General features: G+C 35.0%; 2 protein-coding genes across 3 annotated transcripts; one reads left to right on the forward strand and one right to left on the reverse strand.

Moving 5' to 3' along the window:
• Nucleotides 1–452: 452 nt before the first annotated feature.
• LOC141667091 (pleiotropic drug resistance protein 1-like) lies at nucleotides 453–9,091 on the forward strand. The gene is made up of 24 exons (XM_074473444.1): nucleotides 453–912; nucleotides 1,021–1,141; nucleotides 1,279–1,367; nucleotides 1,444–1,528; nucleotides 1,674–1,833; nucleotides 1,913–1,989; nucleotides 2,124–2,177; nucleotides 2,247–2,337; nucleotides 2,622–2,923; nucleotides 3,015–3,296; nucleotides 3,533–3,849; nucleotides 3,933–4,093; nucleotides 4,190–4,293; nucleotides 4,378–4,534; nucleotides 4,632–4,712; nucleotides 4,799–4,968; nucleotides 5,280–5,612; nucleotides 6,070–6,360; nucleotides 6,446–6,529; nucleotides 7,050–7,183; nucleotides 7,279–7,506; nucleotides 7,742–7,913; nucleotides 8,061–8,315; nucleotides 8,562–9,091. The coding sequence occupies exons 1-24, from the start codon at nucleotides 590–592 to the stop codon at nucleotides 8,817–8,819; spliced, it is 4,329 nt and encodes a 1,442-aa protein (XP_074329545.1). The 5' UTR covers nucleotides 453–589; the 3' UTR covers nucleotides 8,820–9,091.
• Nucleotides 9,092–9,193: 102 nt separating this feature from the next.
• On the reverse strand, nucleotides 9,194–18,088 carry LOC141667092 (putative protein phosphatase 2C 22). Of its 2 annotated transcripts, none has more exons than XM_074473445.1 (4): nucleotides 17,723–18,088; nucleotides 12,007–12,213; nucleotides 11,259–11,470; nucleotides 9,194–9,964 (listed from the first exon to the last, which is right to left on the reverse strand). In XM_074473445.1, the coding sequence occupies exons 1-4, from the start codon at nucleotides 17,867–17,869 to the stop codon at nucleotides 9,400–9,402; spliced, it is 1,131 nt and encodes a 376-aa protein (XP_074329546.1). In that variant the 5' UTR covers nucleotides 17,870–18,088; the 3' UTR covers nucleotides 9,194–9,399. The 2 variants fall into 2 exon arrangements, with proteins under 2 accessions (XP_074329546.1, XP_074329547.1); XM_074473446.1 differs by lacking the exon at nucleotides 17,723–18,088 and adding an exon at nucleotides 13,008–13,499.
• Nucleotides 18,089–19,363: the final 1,275 nt, after the last annotated feature.

Consider the following 19,363-nt stretch of genomic DNA (forward strand, 5'->3'; position numbering starts at 1 on the left):
TTGCTTCATATGTTATGTCAAGGCATTGACTCCTCATTTTAATACCAATCTAAGTTTCTAGAAACACATATAAATAAATCTTAGGACAGTTTACATCTCCTTTGGCCGTCTTATTATGACAGATAGCAATTAGACACTTGACGATCACGGAAACACAATATATATATATATGATTAATGCAATAATACTATATTGGTTTTAGGGTTAAGTATATAAAACAGTCTAGAATATTTAAAAACAGTAGATTTTTGTAGTAGTGGTGGTGATGATTGTAATAAATAAATATGTGTTTAGTAATCTAATAAGTTGGCATTTTGAGTACTCATTCACTCACTTATTTTGTTATCAAAGTCATACTTTATGTTTGTGCACTATTAATAATATAACATCAACCACCACCAATAGTGTTTTGAAGTTGACCCTTTACATTTCATATGCTACTTATACTTCTAGTTTCCCCCCCTGTTAGAGTTGCTTAAGAAATCAGAGTAGCTCCATTTTTTTGTAATGCATTGAGGTGAATAGATAGGTTCTTTACCATTTTTCATGTTACATTGCATGAAACATCAAGAGATATTTGTTTGATAAAATGGAGGGAAGTGACATATTTAGAGTCAGTAGTGCAAGAATAAGCAGTTCTAACATATGGAGAAGTAGTGGCAGAGACATATTTTCTCGAACTTCTGTTGAACAAGACGATGAAGAAGCATTGACGTGGGCTGCCATTGAGAAACTACCAACTTATCTTCGGATAAGGAGAGGTCTATTGACTGACAAAGAGGGTGAAGCAAGAGAAATTGATATAAAAAACTTAGGAGTAGCTGAAAAAAGAAGCCTCTTGGAGAGGCTGGTTAAAGTTGCAGAAGAAGATAACGAAAGATTCTTGTTAAAACTCAAGGAACGAATTGATAGGTAAACATGTACTTCTAAACATTATGATTCCTAATTTATTCGATATTTTTGGCCACATGACTCATATCTCAGTGTCGATTTCCTAAATTTAACTATGAATTGTGATAGAGTTGGACTCGAGATTCCTGCTATTGAAGTCAGGTTTGATCATCTGAATGTTGATGCAAAAGCGTATGTCGGAGGAAGAGCACTGCCTACCATATTCAACTTCTCTGCTAATATTCTCGAGGTAAGTGATCCTTCTGTACAGAAATTTGTTAAAAATCCCTTGAAGTTGTGGAGTCTTGTTGGATAGCTGTGGTAAATTTTTGTTCAATACGCATCTTTCAAATGGGAGGTTTAACTGTGTGCATGTTGTATAAACAGGGTACGCTAAACTATCTCCATCTTCTTCCCAGCAGAAAGAAACCACTACCAATACTTCATGATGTTAGCGGTATTATCAAGCCTGGAAGGTCAGAAAACTAAACTTACACCGCATATGCATTTTAATAATCAGATTTCTTATCCAATTGATCCGGTTTCTTGCAGAATGGTATTGCTTTTAGGGCCACCAAGCTCCGGAAAAACAACACTCCTCTTGGCTTTGGCCGGAAAACTTGGATCAGATCTTCAAGTAAGTAAAACGTTTATTCAACCAATTTTATATGCTTTGGTTGGGAGCAACCACAAACCAAGTAATAAAATAACAAGCGCACAAAATTTATGTGGTTAATTTTATAGAGTGTCTACCAACTAAATAAACACTTCCTTAATGACAGGTATCTGGGAGAGTGACATACAATGGTGCTGGTATGGATGAATTTGTCCCGCAAAGAACATCAGCTTATATAAGTCAACATGATCTTCACATAGGAGAAATGACAGTCAGAGAAACACTTGCTTTTTCAGCAAGATGTCAAGGGGTTGGAGCTCGTTACGGTTAGTCAAAAAGTGCTATGAACTGGACATACAAATCATGGTTTCCACAAATATTAATACTTATTCTATAATTTGGCAGAAACGTTATTAGAACTGTCTAGGAGAGAAAAGGAAGCAAACATCAAGCCAGATCCTGATATTGATATATACATGAAGGTAAGAAAATAACTCAACTTGAGACAGCTTCTCGAAGTTCTTTCTTTAGAAAAAAACGGAAAAAAAAAAAGTTTAGTTTATTTTGTTCTCTAGAGCTAAAATGAACACGGGAACTTGTTATTTGACTGATACAGGCAACATCACTGGAAGGGCAGGAGACTAGTGTTGTTACTGACTATACTCTAAAGGTACCTACTTAATAAATATCAGTTGTAGCAACACACATGTTTCTTTATTACTAACATCTCCTTTTCCAGATTTTGGGACTTGAAGCCTGTGCTGATACCATTGTAGGGGATGAAATGTTCAGAGGTATTTCTGGAGGACAAAAGAAGAGACTAACAACAGGTAAAGGGCAAATTTTCATTTGGCTTAATTCTATATTGATTCTGGGACTTGAAATCTGTCTTTCGAATATTAAACAGCTGTAAATCATCTCTCAATCCTCATTGTAAATAGAACAATTCTCCACATTCACAATTATAAAGTAAGTAAGCTATCAACTATCACAGTATACTAGCTGAACAGATACACGGTAAAAGAGGAAAATATTCATGCAATATGTTACTCATGAGTCACTTGTATAATTTTTTTGTTCTCATTTTTGAAATCCCCTGTGAATAATAAAACAGGAGAGATGATGGTTGGACCGGCAAAAGCACTTTTCATGGATGAGATATCAACTGGTTTGGATAGTTCGACAACGTTTCAGATTGTGAATTCAATCAGGCAATCCATACATATCCTTCAGGGGACTGCTGTCATCTCACTTCTTCAGCCTGCACCAGAAACTTATGACCTATTTGACGACATTATCTTACTATCAGATGGGCATATTGTTTATCAAGGTCCATGTGAAAATGTGCAAGAATTCTTCGAGCTCATGGGCTTTATATGTCCGGAGAGGAAAGGAGTTGCTGACTATTTACAAGAAGTAAACATTCTAAATTCCTAGAGTTCTAAGTTTATATACTCTCTGGTTTTTAAGTTCATGAATATTTAATCAAAATTTTCTTTTCTTGAAGGTGACATCAAGAAAAGATCAAGAGCAGTATTGGTCTAATAGAGACCAGCCATATCAATTTATTAGTGCTAGAGAATTCGCAGAAGCATTTCAGTCGTTTCATGTCGGTGTGAAACTAGGTGATGAACTTGCTATTCCATTTGACAAAGACAAAGGCCACCCTGCTGCCTTAACCACTAACAAGTATGGTGTTAGCAAGAAAGAACTACTAAAAGCTTGCATAGCTAGAGAATTTTTGCTGATGCGGAGGAACTCATTTGTCTACACATTTAAGATGACACAAGTGAGCACTATGTCACACTATTGAATTTCTGTAATCATTCTTAGTGGCACATTTTGTTTAAAAGACAGTAGTGTCAGAATCTTCTACAACCCTATATATATACTTCCTTATATGTGCTCTTTAACACACACACCCACGCTCATGAGTGGCACACACAAGGACACAAAATAGTGTGGATTTCGATTCAACATGCACCGAATACTAAATTTTTGTTTCAATTTTCCGGTTCTCTGCAGATGATATTTGTTGGAACTGTAGCAATGACCGTTTTTCTACGAACAGAAATGCCTAAACGTACATTGGAAGACGGGCAGATTTACCTAGGTGCTCTCTTTTTTGGAATCCTAACACTTATGTTTAATGGATTCTCCGAACTTGTCTTGAGCATTATTAAACTTCCGGTCTTTTATAAGCAAAGGGACCTTCTTTTCTTCCCTGCTTGGGCATATTCTTTACCCACTTGGATCCTTAAAATCCCGATCACTCTCGTAGAAGCTTTAGTCTGGGTGTGCATGACTTACTATGTCATGGGGTTTGAGTCAGATGCTGAAAGGTATTACATTTCCATAGACTGTTGCGTGATCTTTCTACAAGCGTGGCTCCTAGTTTACTAATGTTTTCATGTATATAAAACAGGTTTTTCAAACAGTACCTCTTGCTAGTAGTGATTAACCAAACAGCGTCTGCATTATTTCGATCCATAGGCGCTCTGGGAAGGAGCATCATCGTTGCAAACACATTTGGTTCATGTGCTTTACTTACAGTACTTGTGTTGGGTGGATTCGTCATGTCAAGAAGTAAACACTGTTAAACATATAGACCTTGGATATGTGTTTGTTATTATTCTTGAAGTCTCCACTAATATAAAAATCTCATCTCTTTAATTTGCACAGATGATATCAAGGCATGGTGGATCTGGGGCTATTGGTTTTCGCCTCTCATGTATGCACAGAATGCTATAGCTGTGAATGAATTCCTAGGAAAGAGTTGGAGTCATGTAGGTACCCTACAATTTTTTGCTATAATGAGAAGAAAATAGAGGATTTTTATGACTAACAATCGTGACATTATAAAAATGCAGGTTCTTCCTAATTCAACAGAACCTTTAGGAGTATCCGTGATGAAGGCTCGTGGTCTCTTTCCACAAGCATACTGGTATTGGATTGGAGTTGGAGCTTTGGTTGCCTATGTTTTCCTCTTCAATACTATCTTCACGTTAGCTCTAACTTACCTTAACCGTAAGCACTCAACTCACTGTACTTCCTTGTCTATGTTGAATATTAAACTAAAGTGAATGAATCTATATAGTGAATATTAAATGGTCAATTTGTGCAGCATTTGGGAAGTCTCAGGCAGTTTTAACAGAAGAAACCTTGGCTGAGAGAAATGGACAATTTATTGAATTGTCCTCAAAGGGTAAGAGCTCTTATGGTGACATCTCATCCTTGATTTTCCTCGATGACAAATTTATGTGCCTCGGAAATAACATTTATGGTCGCAAGATAATGCAGAAAAAGGGAACCAAGATCGAAGAAATGTATCTTCCAGGTCAATGTCAGCAAGAGTGGGTATTATTAGTGAAGATAACCAGAAGAAACATGGAATGGTTCTTCCTTTTCAACCTCTGTCCATCACATTTGACGATATAAGCTACAGGGTTGATATGCCTCAGGTATACTCAGCTTTTCTTAAGATACACAGAATATGAATTTACTTGTTTAGTTTGCATTTAGTTGGCTAGAATGTAATGACATTTATGCATACTCTCTGTTCCATCACATCTGATTTACACAAATCTTCTTCACTCTCATCTATAATTATGTCCTCTGTCCTCTTCCACGTATAACTTTCTTTTAACTTTTTATTCAATATACCTTAGTTACTTTCTAACAGAACTGATGCAACAGATAAGGCTTTAAGATATTTAGATAGAAAGACTTTATGCTTCGATATTCTGCCTGGTCCTTAAAAAATTATTTGCAGGAAATGAAAGCTCAAGGTGTTCCTGAAGAGCGGCTAGAACTTTTAAAAGGTGTCAGTGGTGCATTTAGGCCTGGAGTTCTTACGGCTCTAATGGGTATTAGTGGAGCTGGGAAGACTACTCTGATGGATGTCTTGGCTGGTAGAAAAACAGGTGGCTATGTTGAGGGAACAATCACAATATCTGGATATCCGAAGAACCAAGAAACTTTTGCTCGTATCGCAGGCTACTGTGAACAAACTGATATTCACTCTCCTCATGTTACAGTTTATGAGTCCTTGCAATATTCAGCATGGCTTCGATTGCCTCCTGACGTTGACGCTACAACAAAACAGGTTATCTTTTCCTTTAAAAAACTAGTCTCATTTTATTTGAAACGCTCATGCCTTGCATCTATTTTGGAGATTAAGCATTGTGTGAATGTTATGAGTTTCCAGGTTTTTTATCATAAAAATTAAATCCCAATTAAATCCAAATATATGTCGGTCGGACAAAGATAACTTTCCTTCACACAGTAGTGCTACAATTTGACGAAATTACAACCATAAATTCTGAACTTTTTCTGTCAAAACTTGACCATTCTGGTCAGTTTCCATTTTAATTTAACCAACACCCCCAGGGGACACTTTATCTAATCATCATACTTTGTGGTTCAATATAATTCCCATAAATTTTTGTAATTGTTGTTCCACATTGACAAACTTCAAGGTTAGAATCAGATTCGAGCAAATAACTATTTACGTACTTTAGGCATATAAATTGAGTGACTGAAATTAATTTATTGGACAACAGATGTTCGTTGAGGAGGTTATGGAGCTTGTAGAGCTGAGTCCTTTGAGGGAAGCTCTAGTAGGATTACCTGGTATAGATGGTCTTTCAACTGAGCAGCGCAAGAGGCTGACGATTGCAGTTGAGTTGGTAGCCAATCCATCTATAATTTTTATGGATGAGCCCACTTCAGGACTTGATGCCAGGGCAGCAGCAATAGTGATGAGGACAGTGAGAAACACAGTGGATACAGGAAGAACTGTGGTGTGCACCATACACCAGCCGAGCATTGACATATTTGATGCTTTCGATGAGGTGAAATTTAATAATGCACTAGCATAATTAATGTTTTGTTCTATAAGCTAATCTAGAATCTTACTGAATAAATTCTTAAATGCAGCTGCTCCTATTGAAACGTGGAGGTGAAGAAATATATGTTGGTCCATTAGGCCGTCTTTCTTGCCATCTAATTGAGTACTTTGAGGTAAGCCTGCTAAATCAGTCCAAGAAAACTCAAATCATTTACATGCAATTTATAGTGCATGACTATTTTTGATATTTTTTTTTTGTTATCAACTCCCGTAAAACCTTAAGGTGTGGATACAAGGGTTTATATATATTGGAATTGAAGACTGAATCAACCTTATTGTCCAATTTTATTTTATTTTTGAGAATATTTGGGCACCGCAGTTCGAACTTAAAACCACATATATTAGTTGAACTCCATTACCTTTTCAAGTTACTAACTCTGCCAACATCAGAGGAACACTAGATTTAGAAAACGTGTGTGCAACCAATTTGGCTTACTAGCTCATTACTCATCCTTGCTCTCGGATCGGCTCTCAAGCTTACTGTTTGCTTTAAACCTTTATTAGACAATAATGCCTTTCACTATAAACAAATTTGATTATGTGTGATCTATGCACTCAAAGATTTTGCATTAGAATTTGCTTTAGTCCCTAACATATTTTTGATACTGTTTATACTTAAAATGAATAAATTAGGGTATCGGAGGAGTTACCAGAATAAAAGATGGCCAGAATCCAGCAACTTGGATGTTGGATATAACTTCTGAAGCACGTGAAGCAACAAAAGGAATTAACTTCGCAGAGGTGTATAAAAACTCGGAACTATACAGGTAGAGAAATCAATCTCAAGATTCGAAAATATTATGCTCAAGCTTATATAAATTGACGAGATGATTAGTTAATATTTTTGGGATGAATAATTCAGGAGAAACAAAGAAGTAATAAAGGAAGCAAGCACACCTGCACCAGGTTCCAAGGATTTGTACTTTCCAACTCAATACTCTCAGTCCTTTTTCACCCAATGTATGGCTTGCCTCTGGAAACAGAATTGGTCATATTGGCGCAATCCTCCGTACAATGCTGTGAGATTCCTGTTCACAGTGTTCATAGCATTATTGTTTGGGACAATATTCTGGGATGTTGGTTCTCAAAGGTGGGTTAACGCAGTTTGTGTACGTGTGTGAGTGCGAAGATCCACAAGTAGCACATGAAAATGCAATGCTTAAATAAATTTGTTCTATCGAACAGTTCTGATTATATATGCTTATATCTAGCAATAACTATAAAACCACTCCCTAAATATCCAGAAATGTAAATGAGTTCCCAGCTGCAGGATCAGTGGATTACTTAACTAAAACAAAATATTTTTAAATTTATTTGAATCTCAGGAGAAAAAAACAAGACCTTTTCAATTCGATGGGTTCTATGTATGCCGCTGTTTTATTCCTTGGAGTACAAAATGCCACATCAGTGCAGCCGGTTGTCGCTATTGAAAGAACTGTCTTTTACAGGGAAAGAGCCGCGGGGATGTATTCAGCTCTTCCATATGCTGTTGGGCAGGTAAATAACATTTTCTTCTTGAGAGGGGGGGGGGGGGGGGAGGGGTTATTAATAAAATCTGACAAGTGTAGACAAGTCTGAATTTGAAGAAGAAAGTTTAGTTATATGATATTACTGAGAATTTATAAAGTCTTACTGTATGTGCAGGTGTTGATTGAGCTTCCCTACAGTTTCATCCAAACCATCCTTTACGGAGTCATAGTATATGCCATGCTTGGATTCGAGTGGACTTTTGTCAAATTCTTTTGGTATCTTTTCTTCATCTACTTCACGTTACTCTACTTCACCTTCTACGGGATGATGACAGTGGCAGTTACTCCAAACCAAAACATTGCTGCCATAGTTTCATCTGCATTTTATGCATTGTGGAACCTTTTCTCCGGTTTCATTGTTCCAAAAACAGTAAGTCATCAAATTTTGCAATATTGCTCCGAACTTACTGCCTTGCTGGTGTTAGCTGAAAAAGTTCTAAAAACTACAAACACAAGTATAACATCACTATAAAATTACATCATTTTTCCATGAGCAACATAAAACATTATCAGCATCAGAGGATGTATGCATAATGTAGTCTCCTTCTGTACACTCAGTTCATTTTCTCGCATACACTAAAATAGCTAAACATTTAAACTTGTTATCTGATTACAGAGAATACCAATATGGTGGAGATGGTACTACTATATTTGCCCGATTTCTTGGACCATATACGGATTAATCGCTTCACAGTTCGGAGACTTACAAGACAGGCTAGATACAGGCGAAACGGTGCAACATTTTATAGAAAGCTATTTTGGGTTTGATTATGATTTTGTGGGATATGTTGCAATAATCACATCTGGATTTGCTGCACTATTTGGCTTCATTTTTGCCTATTCAATCAGGACTTTCAACTTCCAGAACAGATGATTATACCAAGGGGGGTTTATGCTAAATGTATTATATTGGAAATGAAGGTTACAAAACAAATAAGTGAAAAGGGGTTTTGCTATTGTATTACATATGTGTATATTTTTGTACCTTCTCAGTTTTGTAACTTGTAATGATCCTAATGTTATTCACATGGTATATACTGTATTTTGTATTTGCACTGTGTTGTAGTGTGACACTTGGAGCAACACGCAAGCAACCCAGAAACTCATCATCTGCAAGTTCAATCATCAGTCAGTTTATCTCTTGAAATATTCAGCCGCATATCAATTTAATCCTATAATTCATCTGCTATTGTGAGACCAACATTCAGCATTCTAATAGCTTTAGCATGGTTCTTGCACTAGATGTAGTACATATAATTTAAAAAATTTAGCTGTCGATAAGTTGCCATCAGGATTCTGAAAATGATTGCAATGACGTCTTAAGCTAAAACACAGGAAAGAGCTAATGCCGCATATGTTACAGTTTGACAATACTCTTTAAACTCTAAAAAAGTACCAGCTACAATAATTGAAACTAGAAAGGACAAAATTGAAGAAACATATTCGTCACCATCTCAGTTTTCCAAGCTATCTAAGAAGCTCTGTAGTTCCTTCAAGCCCTCCGCAGATATACTTCTCTGCACTCTTCCTCGGGGGGCAATCAGATTTGGGGGTGGCTGTGGTTGGAAGCACACCACGACAGCAGCTAGATTGTCCCCACTTTTTCGTTTGAGAGCCTCATCAACCAGATCCTTGCTGCACATAACTGGGTCATTGTGCTCCTGAAGCTTTCTGCGTGCAAAATCAACAGCATTCTGGCTCATAAACACATCCCAGATTCCATCACAGCCTATAATTAAGAATTCATCTTCTTTAGTTAGCTTTGTGCTCATTACTTCAGGCTCTGAACTTAGGGGTCCACCATTGCTACACTTTAGACCATCCATGTGCCAGTCCCCCAAAGCACGGGCAACATTAATTTGTCCGTTAAGGTATCCATCATAGACATATCCCCCGGAAGCTTCAATACGCCTTCTTTCATTTGAGCAAATTGGCTTATGATCCCTTGACATCTCAATAGCTTTACCTCTTCTACATAGTACAGCTCTACAGTCACCGGCATTTGCCACCACCAGTGAGCTGCCATCATAAGCAAATAAACAAATATTAACAAAAAAAAATGCTTAATGAACAAATATTTAGTTAGAAAATTATTTGATACCAAGTAACTCAACAAACACCAGATGGTAATGAAGAAACCAAGGGATTGGAGTCTCAGTCTCTCACAGATCAAAACACAAATTACATTTATCTCACACGTGCCAACAGTAATTGCTAAAGAATTATAGCATTGGTATTGAACCTGCCAAGACTCATGCCATCATATAAAAGAGTAAAACAGAAAGATGTCAAGAACCGTCACAGAAAAACTAAATAAGACCAACACGATAAAAAGGCCATGAAAAATAACGATTTTCACAGGGCAAGAGTTTGTTGTTTTATCAAATTAGTAGATCAGATCACATGAGTCAAAACTAAACCATTATCAACTAATACAATGTTATTTATGGGATATTCAATTGTCTAGCTCCTGAACTATTAATGTGGTTAACCTTAGGTCCATAAAATTTAGAATAACACTTAATTTGTGTTTTTAACTAATAATGTTGCAAGTGTTGTACCCTTCTGAAAGAATAGATTTTTTCACATCAGGAACTTGATGACCAGTAGTGATTTGACTTATCTAATGAGACGTCTCTTGTCTTGGCCAAGTAATTAATGACATGTAAAATACAGGTGGAAATCCTATTGTAAATCAAATCAGTTGCTTTAACCTTTAACCAATAACCAAAGGTAGAAGCTCTTCTAGAGACAATCCTTTCTTTGATTTACCTTGAAATTCTTTACTTCCTTTCGATACCAAAGACATTAGTTACAGTATTATTAACAAAAACGGGAGTGCTTTAGACTTTTTCTTTCACGGCCACAACTCAAAGATTAATAATCAGGTATTTTAAAGGACTAATAATCCAAAACCAAAAGTCTAGAACTATAATCCTTGAACCACATCTCATCAAACAAAAATAACTCATCTGATTTTTTTCCACATTTTGACATGTCAACATAATCGTAGCTAACATTTGTTTTTAAGGGAAGAATTCAACACCCACCAGAAACTTCATTTAAGGAAAAAGAAACAAGGTTGTTATAGTCCATGTACCTAATGCTAGCCAGTAACCACCACATTAGTTGAAGGGCTTGGGAAATTTATCTATCCTTGAAAGATAAGATATTCTTTGAAATAAACTAGATCTACCAATGAAATACAGCCTTCAGCTTGGGAGTATAAGGTGTTTGGATACTAAAAACAAGTAGACTTTTTTTAAGGAAAATTCTACTTGGACAAAATTGCAGAAATATTAGAAGCTCTAACCTCCCGAGGACAAGGGCTGCCAATGCAGTTGTCCCAGATTCAAGGGCAGCATCGAGGGAGCAAGCTTTTGCAAAAGCATTGTCAGTTTGCAGAAAGGCTGAAGCCAAGACCCTCTCGACCTCTTCAGGGAAACCATCATCCTCAGCGATGAACCTTGGCAAATGTTGACATGCAAAGTCAGCTGCATGCTTTCCTCCATGACCATCAAATACCTGTCTCAGTAGATACGTCATAACTGGTGAGCAACTCATTCACTTGACAGATAGTATTTAAAATTTATAAAACAAAAACACAAAAATCTTATAGTTTGTTAAAGAAAGTAGTTTTATGACAATAGAGTAAAGAACTAGAATTTGAAACAAGCACTGAGAAAAGCAGGCATCTGATCAATCATAGTTTCATTTATTTTCACTGCAATAAAATTAAGTAGTTAAAAGTGATTACAGTTTCATTATGTATAGCCCTAGGAAGCTAATTGCAATTCTGGACACCTAACCATGTAAATTTCAGATTTTACTTGTACGAAAGAGACAACTAAAATTTGAGAATATCAATATTCTGTCCCAATAAGAAACATTGAACATGGCAGTGAAAAATAATTCGTGATTTCAGGAACAAAGCCTTATACAATGAACATCCAAAAAGACACACCAGAAACAAATTCTCATCCATGCACAGCCAAACGTAGAGCCCAAAAATTATTATAACTAAATTTTGAGAGAGAGAGAGAGAGAGAGAGAGAGAATACCCCATAGAAGGCACTTGGCCCACTGTCACAGTTTTTTATCCCATAGTCGTGCATTATATTGTCAGCACAAACATATACATCCTCCATGCTTGAACGAAACCCAATGTCAGCCCACGCTCCCGAACGAAGAATAGGTACAAACTCAATATCGAGATCTTCTCCACAAGCTTTCAGTTCCACAGAAATGTCAGATGTATTTGTCTTCACCTGCGAACAGCCACTTGAAACCTTATGATAGTGGTAGTGAAAGAAAAGAAATTTAAAGTAACAAAGGCTCAGCAGTCAAGCAAATATAAAAACTCAGAAAAAACGATATTAATTAATATAACACATTGCAGGAGTCATTTAATTTGTGGAAATATTAAAATATGAACAATGAAGTTGGAAGTTGGAAGTAGTAGACTGTAACTTAATAATTCTTTTACTTCTGTGCACAGTCGAGTTGGTAGCTACGTTGGAGCCTATGAGATATGTGCCTTAATTGTGAAGATGTTATAGTACAAATTAGAATTTCTCTCACAGTCCAAGTCATAATAATGTGATGTTAATTTCTCTCCCTAAATTGTTGGTCCCAGTCTTATTCTCTGTTAAGCGGCAGACACCGGAAATTCAAAGCCCGGCCAACATATGGTAATAAATACACAAATATTTTAACTTTATTGGTGCACAAAGAATCAAGAAGCACAAGTCTTAAACATCACGTCATTTCAGAAAATAGTAATGGTTTAATTAATTTTGTGAACACTGAAATTATAGACTGTTATGCACAAACTTGAGAACAACAGATCCAAACTAATTAAATTGAAATTGACACTTTAGCACAGTCCAAAAATTAGGTACTATCATAAATGCAGTAAAAATTTAAAAATGACTGTATATACCCCCACCAAAAAGAAATTTAGGCAACCCGAAACAAAGGTTCAAAGTTTTTGAGATTGCCGTTACTTGTAAATTGGAAAAAAATTTAATAAAAGCAAATTAAACAAACAAAATAAGATTACCGGCGATGGCTGTCGAACAAAAGACTTCTTAGAAGAGGCTTTCAAACAATTGCGAGCAAATGGGTTGGGAGGCCTACCATCAATGGCAGTAGTAGAGCTCCCATTAGATTCTTTTACATCAATTTTACTTCCTTCCATTGACACACTCGGCGATTACTTACTACCTTTTTAAACTCTGAAAAACAGAGATTTAGAGATGCAATTATGAAATAATAGATTATGCGTTTGAGGGGTTTGGATCTTGTTTTCAAGAATGTAGAGTTCAAAGAGGTCGGCTAGCTTTACAAAAGCCACACACTTTTTGCCGTTGTTATCTATTATTAATGTTTATTCACATATACCATGTGCGAACAATGTCGTTTTGCGTTAAAGAACTCTCATGTCTCATGTTTCCCTTGTTTGGTTCCCAAACTTTATCCCATTTTCCAAACCAAAGCCTTTTCTTCTCTATTTTCCGAATACAAAAATTTGCTTTATAATTTACTACCTGAAAACCTGTGCGACGCACAGGCTTATTTTGATATTTATAATTTTATTTATATATTAGGAACTTGTATTTTAAATATATTTATAGAAAGCTATTCCACTAGAAATATTCTTATAATGAAAATTAGAAATTAAAATAAAAAAAATTCTAAATCATGTCAAAATATAGCACATATGGTATGCAAATCGATCGCTGGGAGATGGAAAAAAATACAATGAAGTCGGATTTTAAAAAAAACTTACCATTTGACGGGAAAAATCAAATTAAGAACAGAGGGAAAAAGCTGAGATTCTGTGTGGGAGGGTGTAGTTTAATTGTGTGTACTCCATGTAGGGGGGTCATTAGATTAGATTGATCTAATGGTGCAGATTAGTTTCTAGTTTTCATTTTAAGCTTTATTTCTATTTGAACAAATGCCTATATTTATATTATTTGAAATATGATATTGATAATATTATGATTCCAATATAATTTGATTGTGAATAATAATATTCTTTTAATTGGATATTAATAAATCAAAATTGGAATTAGATAGTTATATTTATTATTTTAAAGGACTAACGAATTATTACGAATTCAGATTTTAAATTTATGCTATCACTTTGCATCAGGTTTTAATAAGCATGTTAATATTAGATATTAATAAGCCGTATTTAATAAGTTCTTTGATACCAAGTTTGTATTGGGTCTTAATAAGTACGTTTGTATTAAACTTTAATAAGCCCATTGTATTAGATTTTAATAAGCCCGATTTTATAAGTTCGTTGATACCAAGTTTGTATCGGGTTTTAATAAGTATGTTTGTATTAGATTTTAATAAACCCGTTTCAATATGTTCGTTAATAGGTTTTGATCATGTCTTAGGGATGTTGTTTATATCACCAATTTGGTAAAATTGTTAAGAGAACATATTTGTACATAAATTTATAAATTTTCTTTTTCGGGTGCATAGAAGACACCATATATATGAAGGTATGCTCCTCTAATATCATGATTGATATTTCTATAAAGTTACAAACATAAGACAACCGAGTGAAATATCAATATAGAGTTCCCTGTTCATTAAAATTCTTCAAAACTAGCTCTCGGGATATGTTCACACGGTGTTTGTACCAGACGAACCACTCAACAACCTTCTTGTCTCGAGCCACCATCGCAAACTTTTATGGTCGTGGAATGATAACAATTGTACTAAAAATTCCATTTATGATTTTTGTGTTGCCCTCTTAGACGTGAATCCACAATTGAGTATGATTTCAAGAAATTTTATATTTTGTTCATTTAGTAAATGCTCTTACCATCATACACTATATTTAATTATTAAATTGTATTTGATTATTTCAGAAACAACAAAATAATTATTAATACTAGACTAATATTATGTACGATAAATTTTATATCAATTTAATTAACTCTAATACATTAATAAGCACATCATAATGATTACTATTGTAATAAAAATTTCAAAATTGAACTTCATTGAATTTTAACACTCTCTGTATTAGTATATATTTATATACCAATTAAAAGAAATGCCTATATTAACAAATGTTCTACCAAATTTAATTTGCCGAGGTTTTACTAGTGTTATCAAAACCTAACTAGCTATATTTCTAATCTTTGCGCAAGAGCATCAACTTTTATTCTCAAACTGAACTCTATAGGGTACCAAGTTAAAATAGCCAATATAAACATATATATGTTCCAAGTCCAAAATGTTATATTTGGATAAGTTTACCTTTGCATCCTCTTTTAGCGGATGGGGACGTGACGCTAAATGTCGGCCTGTCCATTTAAATCTATGGTTGCGTATCTGGATATCATGATGGCTATTGTAGTAATCTATTTACACATGCTTTCTTAAATATATTGCTCTGCTTCCGGCTAAGATTTCAATTGGGTATTCCTTAAATAGAAAAATTGATGACAACGAACTATGCCCCTTCTAGCAATCGATCCTAAAAAGTCACCAACAACTGTTCTGGTTATTAGAGAGGTAATTTTTGCGACATCAAATACGCTAATTTAGGCTAACTTTAGTAAATCTTAAGACCAATTCCCAGGGATGACAAGGTACTAGGCTACTAGCTAAACCTGGCTAGCTACAGATGTTTTTTACTCTCTCAGTTTTTCATGTCTCCTTTTATTTTTATTTATGTTGAATAATATCATATTTTTCATGTCTCCTTTTATTTTTATTTATGTTGAATAATATCATAATCAGATTGAGAGTAATGAAGCTATAATGATTAGAGCAAAACACAAATCTGTCTAGCCACACTTTCACAATCCAATATTTTACAATAATTTAGAGGTGTAATTAGCTAGTCTACCATGGAGCATCTCAAGGCTACTAGCCGTTACACTAGCTAAACAGGTATAAGATGTTGAGTATTTAAAATTTGGCTAGCCAAATTTATATTTTTCCTGCAACCATGCTAGTCAAAATGGCTAGCTATTTCATTTTTTAAGAATAAAATAAATCAAGAAGAAAATGTAAAAAAAGAAACAAGCCCCAATAGGTTTGGGAGAGGATAAAGTTACAAAATATTGTACAATATTGAGATACTAGAAATTCCTAGCTGAATTTGGCAAGGAAATTGGTGCTAGCTAAAGATGTGCGGAGCCATGTTTGCACGTTGGAGCCTATTCTCGCTAGCCAGCTGGCCAATTTATTAGAGATGTTTGATGAGCAGCCTTGGAGTTTTCTAAGGGATTAAATCCACGTGTCAATGTAATACAATAATTTTAGGAATCGAAGTACAAAGTCATAAATAAAATACGAAAAAGTACAATGTAATACAATAATTGTAGGAATCGTAGTACAAGGCCATAAAAGGAATACTAACAAGTATAAGTACTCTTTCAAATCATGGATTTAAAGCGTTAGAATCCATATGGGAACAAACGAGAACTGATCATTCCAAAATGTAAACATTATCACTTACAGGAAATTGATGTCCAAAGCAAGTAAAACTAGTAATAATCTAGCCAGGAATAACAATTCAAGCCTATTTTGTTTAGTAATTTTATTGTAGGTCTACTTATTTAGGCTATTGATACAAGGGTCCACTCACAGTCACCAAGTTACTTCCAATACACTAATTCGCACATTGGGTTTTCAGGCTTAGGAACCCCCACCATTTCTTTTGTGCATGCATGCCACTGTCAAGCGGAAATCATTCAATAATATCAATGGCTGGGTAGGCTACAGTCTTGATGGTATGACTACTTTTACAAACAGTCAACCTCTAAGAACAAACTGCATAAAAAAAAATCTAAATGTCTAAATTGAATATACATTGAAAACTGACACTTCGGCACATCCCAAAGTTAAAAAAAAAATGGAATACCTAATAGAAGAAAATACCAACGAGAATCCTAAAGGCAATCATTATTCTATAATAAAAAAGTCTAAATTTTGATCATTAAATGAAGGAACTTATTTGGTTTGGTCTATCAATCCGAGCGGGATACACCGGGTATGTTTGGTTTATCAATCCAGGAGAGTCGGTCCGCTTCCAAATGGACCGCTTCCAAATTTAAATTAGATCCCAAATGCAAGTCTATTTCTAAACTGTAACTGCTATATGTACAGGATTCCCCTTTCGAGGAAAGGGTAATCAATAATCTAAATGCAATACTGGTTCCACCCAGCCAAGCTCCTCTATCAGCTCCTTTTTGCGGGCACGTGAATGGCCATATAATAACCAGCAATTATCAATGATATACAACGCTGAACACTAAGGAAACAAATGTTCGACTTTGATCAATATGAAGAAGCCTAATCAACTTGTAATACAATAAAAATTTCACCCAATAAGTACTTACTATGCCTATACCTAATTTTGCACAAATGGTCAAACTACAAACTCACGAGCAAAGATTAAATAACAACAGATCTATACCTATCCATAATTTTTTTAAAAATATATTCCAAAAACAGGAACAACTACTGATAATTAAACTTGAACAAAAACAATATAATCAATAACCAACAATCAAAATGCAACCTTTTCCGGACTACACTAACATACAAGTCAAAAAACCAACAATTGACACCAATATTACACAAGATCATTGCAAACAAAGATAAACTACTCACAAATAAAAAACACAAAACAGAAAAATAAGCAATACTCACAAATCAAAATGCAATCTTTTTGACATTAAAGCAATAAAAAAGACAAAAAATAAAAATAAATGTACATAAGATAAACACCATTACCAGTGAAGGGTGTCGAACCAGGGACTTCTTGTAAGAAGCACTGAAGCAATTTCTTGAAGCAGGAGCAAATGGGTTGGGGGGCCTACCATCAGTAGTGGAATTCTCATGGTTAATTTCTTCTTTAACAACGATTTTACTTCCTTCCATTGTTAATATCAACCATTACTTACAAAAAACAGAGATTTGAGCTTTGATTTGTAAAATTAGAAAGATGGGGTTTGTGAGAAAATCGGGGAAAATATTAGAAGGGGGTTTAATGGGGGTTGAGATTAGAATGGGGTTTAATGGGGGTTGAGATTAGAATGGGGTTTTGGGTTGGATCTTGTTTTTGGAGTGTTGAGTTTTTATTGGTCGCCTGGCTTTTTGCCGTTGAGAGCTAGTACTATTACATTCATTACACGTTTTTCGATCCCTTACGACGTCGTTTATAAAACATGACTCAAATACTAACTTTTTCATATTTTTTTGCGATTTTACTATTTTCTAAAAATATTTACAAAAAATGCGGTGTAATTAAAATCAACCGGATATACAATTAAGTACATCCAGTTTTTTTGGTTGAAATTTATGTTGCATTGAATGGCAGAAACTCGTCGAGATTGCATACCCCTCGGGGAAGGGGCCCTCGACCCGCAACAGATAAGTTTGCAAAAATTCTTAATGTTGGTGATATTGCAAAACTGTATGAACAGTAGACGTGATAACTCAGCACTAGAACATGACATCTAAGTACTATAACGTCTATACAAGAAATTAGAAATAAATGAAGACAAAACAAATACAAAGAATCAAAACATGAAAAGAAGTTTTGAAGTCTGTTTAGAGGTCCTGAAAAAAGTTCATTAATATTCATGCCTCAATGTATTGACATTGATTGAAGATAGATAGTGTTCGAAGTATAGGAATATGAAGAATTGAAGATATGGTATAGACAAAGGTTAAAGAAAAAAACTGCAGTCTTGAAGTTATACTCATTTAAATGAGTTCATTTTATATGTTCAAGTGCCAATGACGAATAAAGAAAGAAGTATTCAAGATTGTGGTAACAATAAAGACGTTGTCCAAGTACCAGGAAAAATTTCAGTGAAAGTACATTATTTATTAACAATCAATGTATGAAGCAATACATTTGATGCAGATTTAACAATGAAAGCAAGGTTATAATACGAGGACCTGAGAGCGGAACTAGTCGCCTGTGAAACACTCATTGCACTAGGCGTCAATGATCTATGAAAGAAAACCAAGTATTATCTCTAGGAAGATTGTTAAGTAAGGATTCGTATTGAAGCATAAAGTCATATGAATTGTACGAAGACTTGGAGAGAAGACGCGAAGATTGACTCCAGTGGCTCTTAAGACTCCAGTGGCTCTAGTAAGGGCTCCAGTGGCTCCAAGAGAAAGAAGTATTGAATGCAGTGGATCCAAGGCTTGGAAACTCAAGTAAATGATTAAAACAAATGATTTATATCATGGTCTCTTTGAAGAATTCAAGGAAAATAAGAATTTTTAAGTCAAAATGCCCTGTCACCATGACTCTTAGTTCTTGGCTCCACATATGGCTCCGGTCACTTATATACTCGTACTTGTTGGCTCCAAGACCTCAAATGTCAATCAAACTCCAGTACATAGATTTTTGTACCC

Source organism: Apium graveolens, chromosome 6 (assembly GCF_009905375.1).
Source record: "Apium graveolens cultivar Ventura chromosome 6, ASM990537v1, whole genome shotgun sequence".
Lineage (NCBI taxonomy): Eukaryota > Viridiplantae > Streptophyta > Magnoliopsida > Apiales > Apiaceae > Apium > Apium graveolens.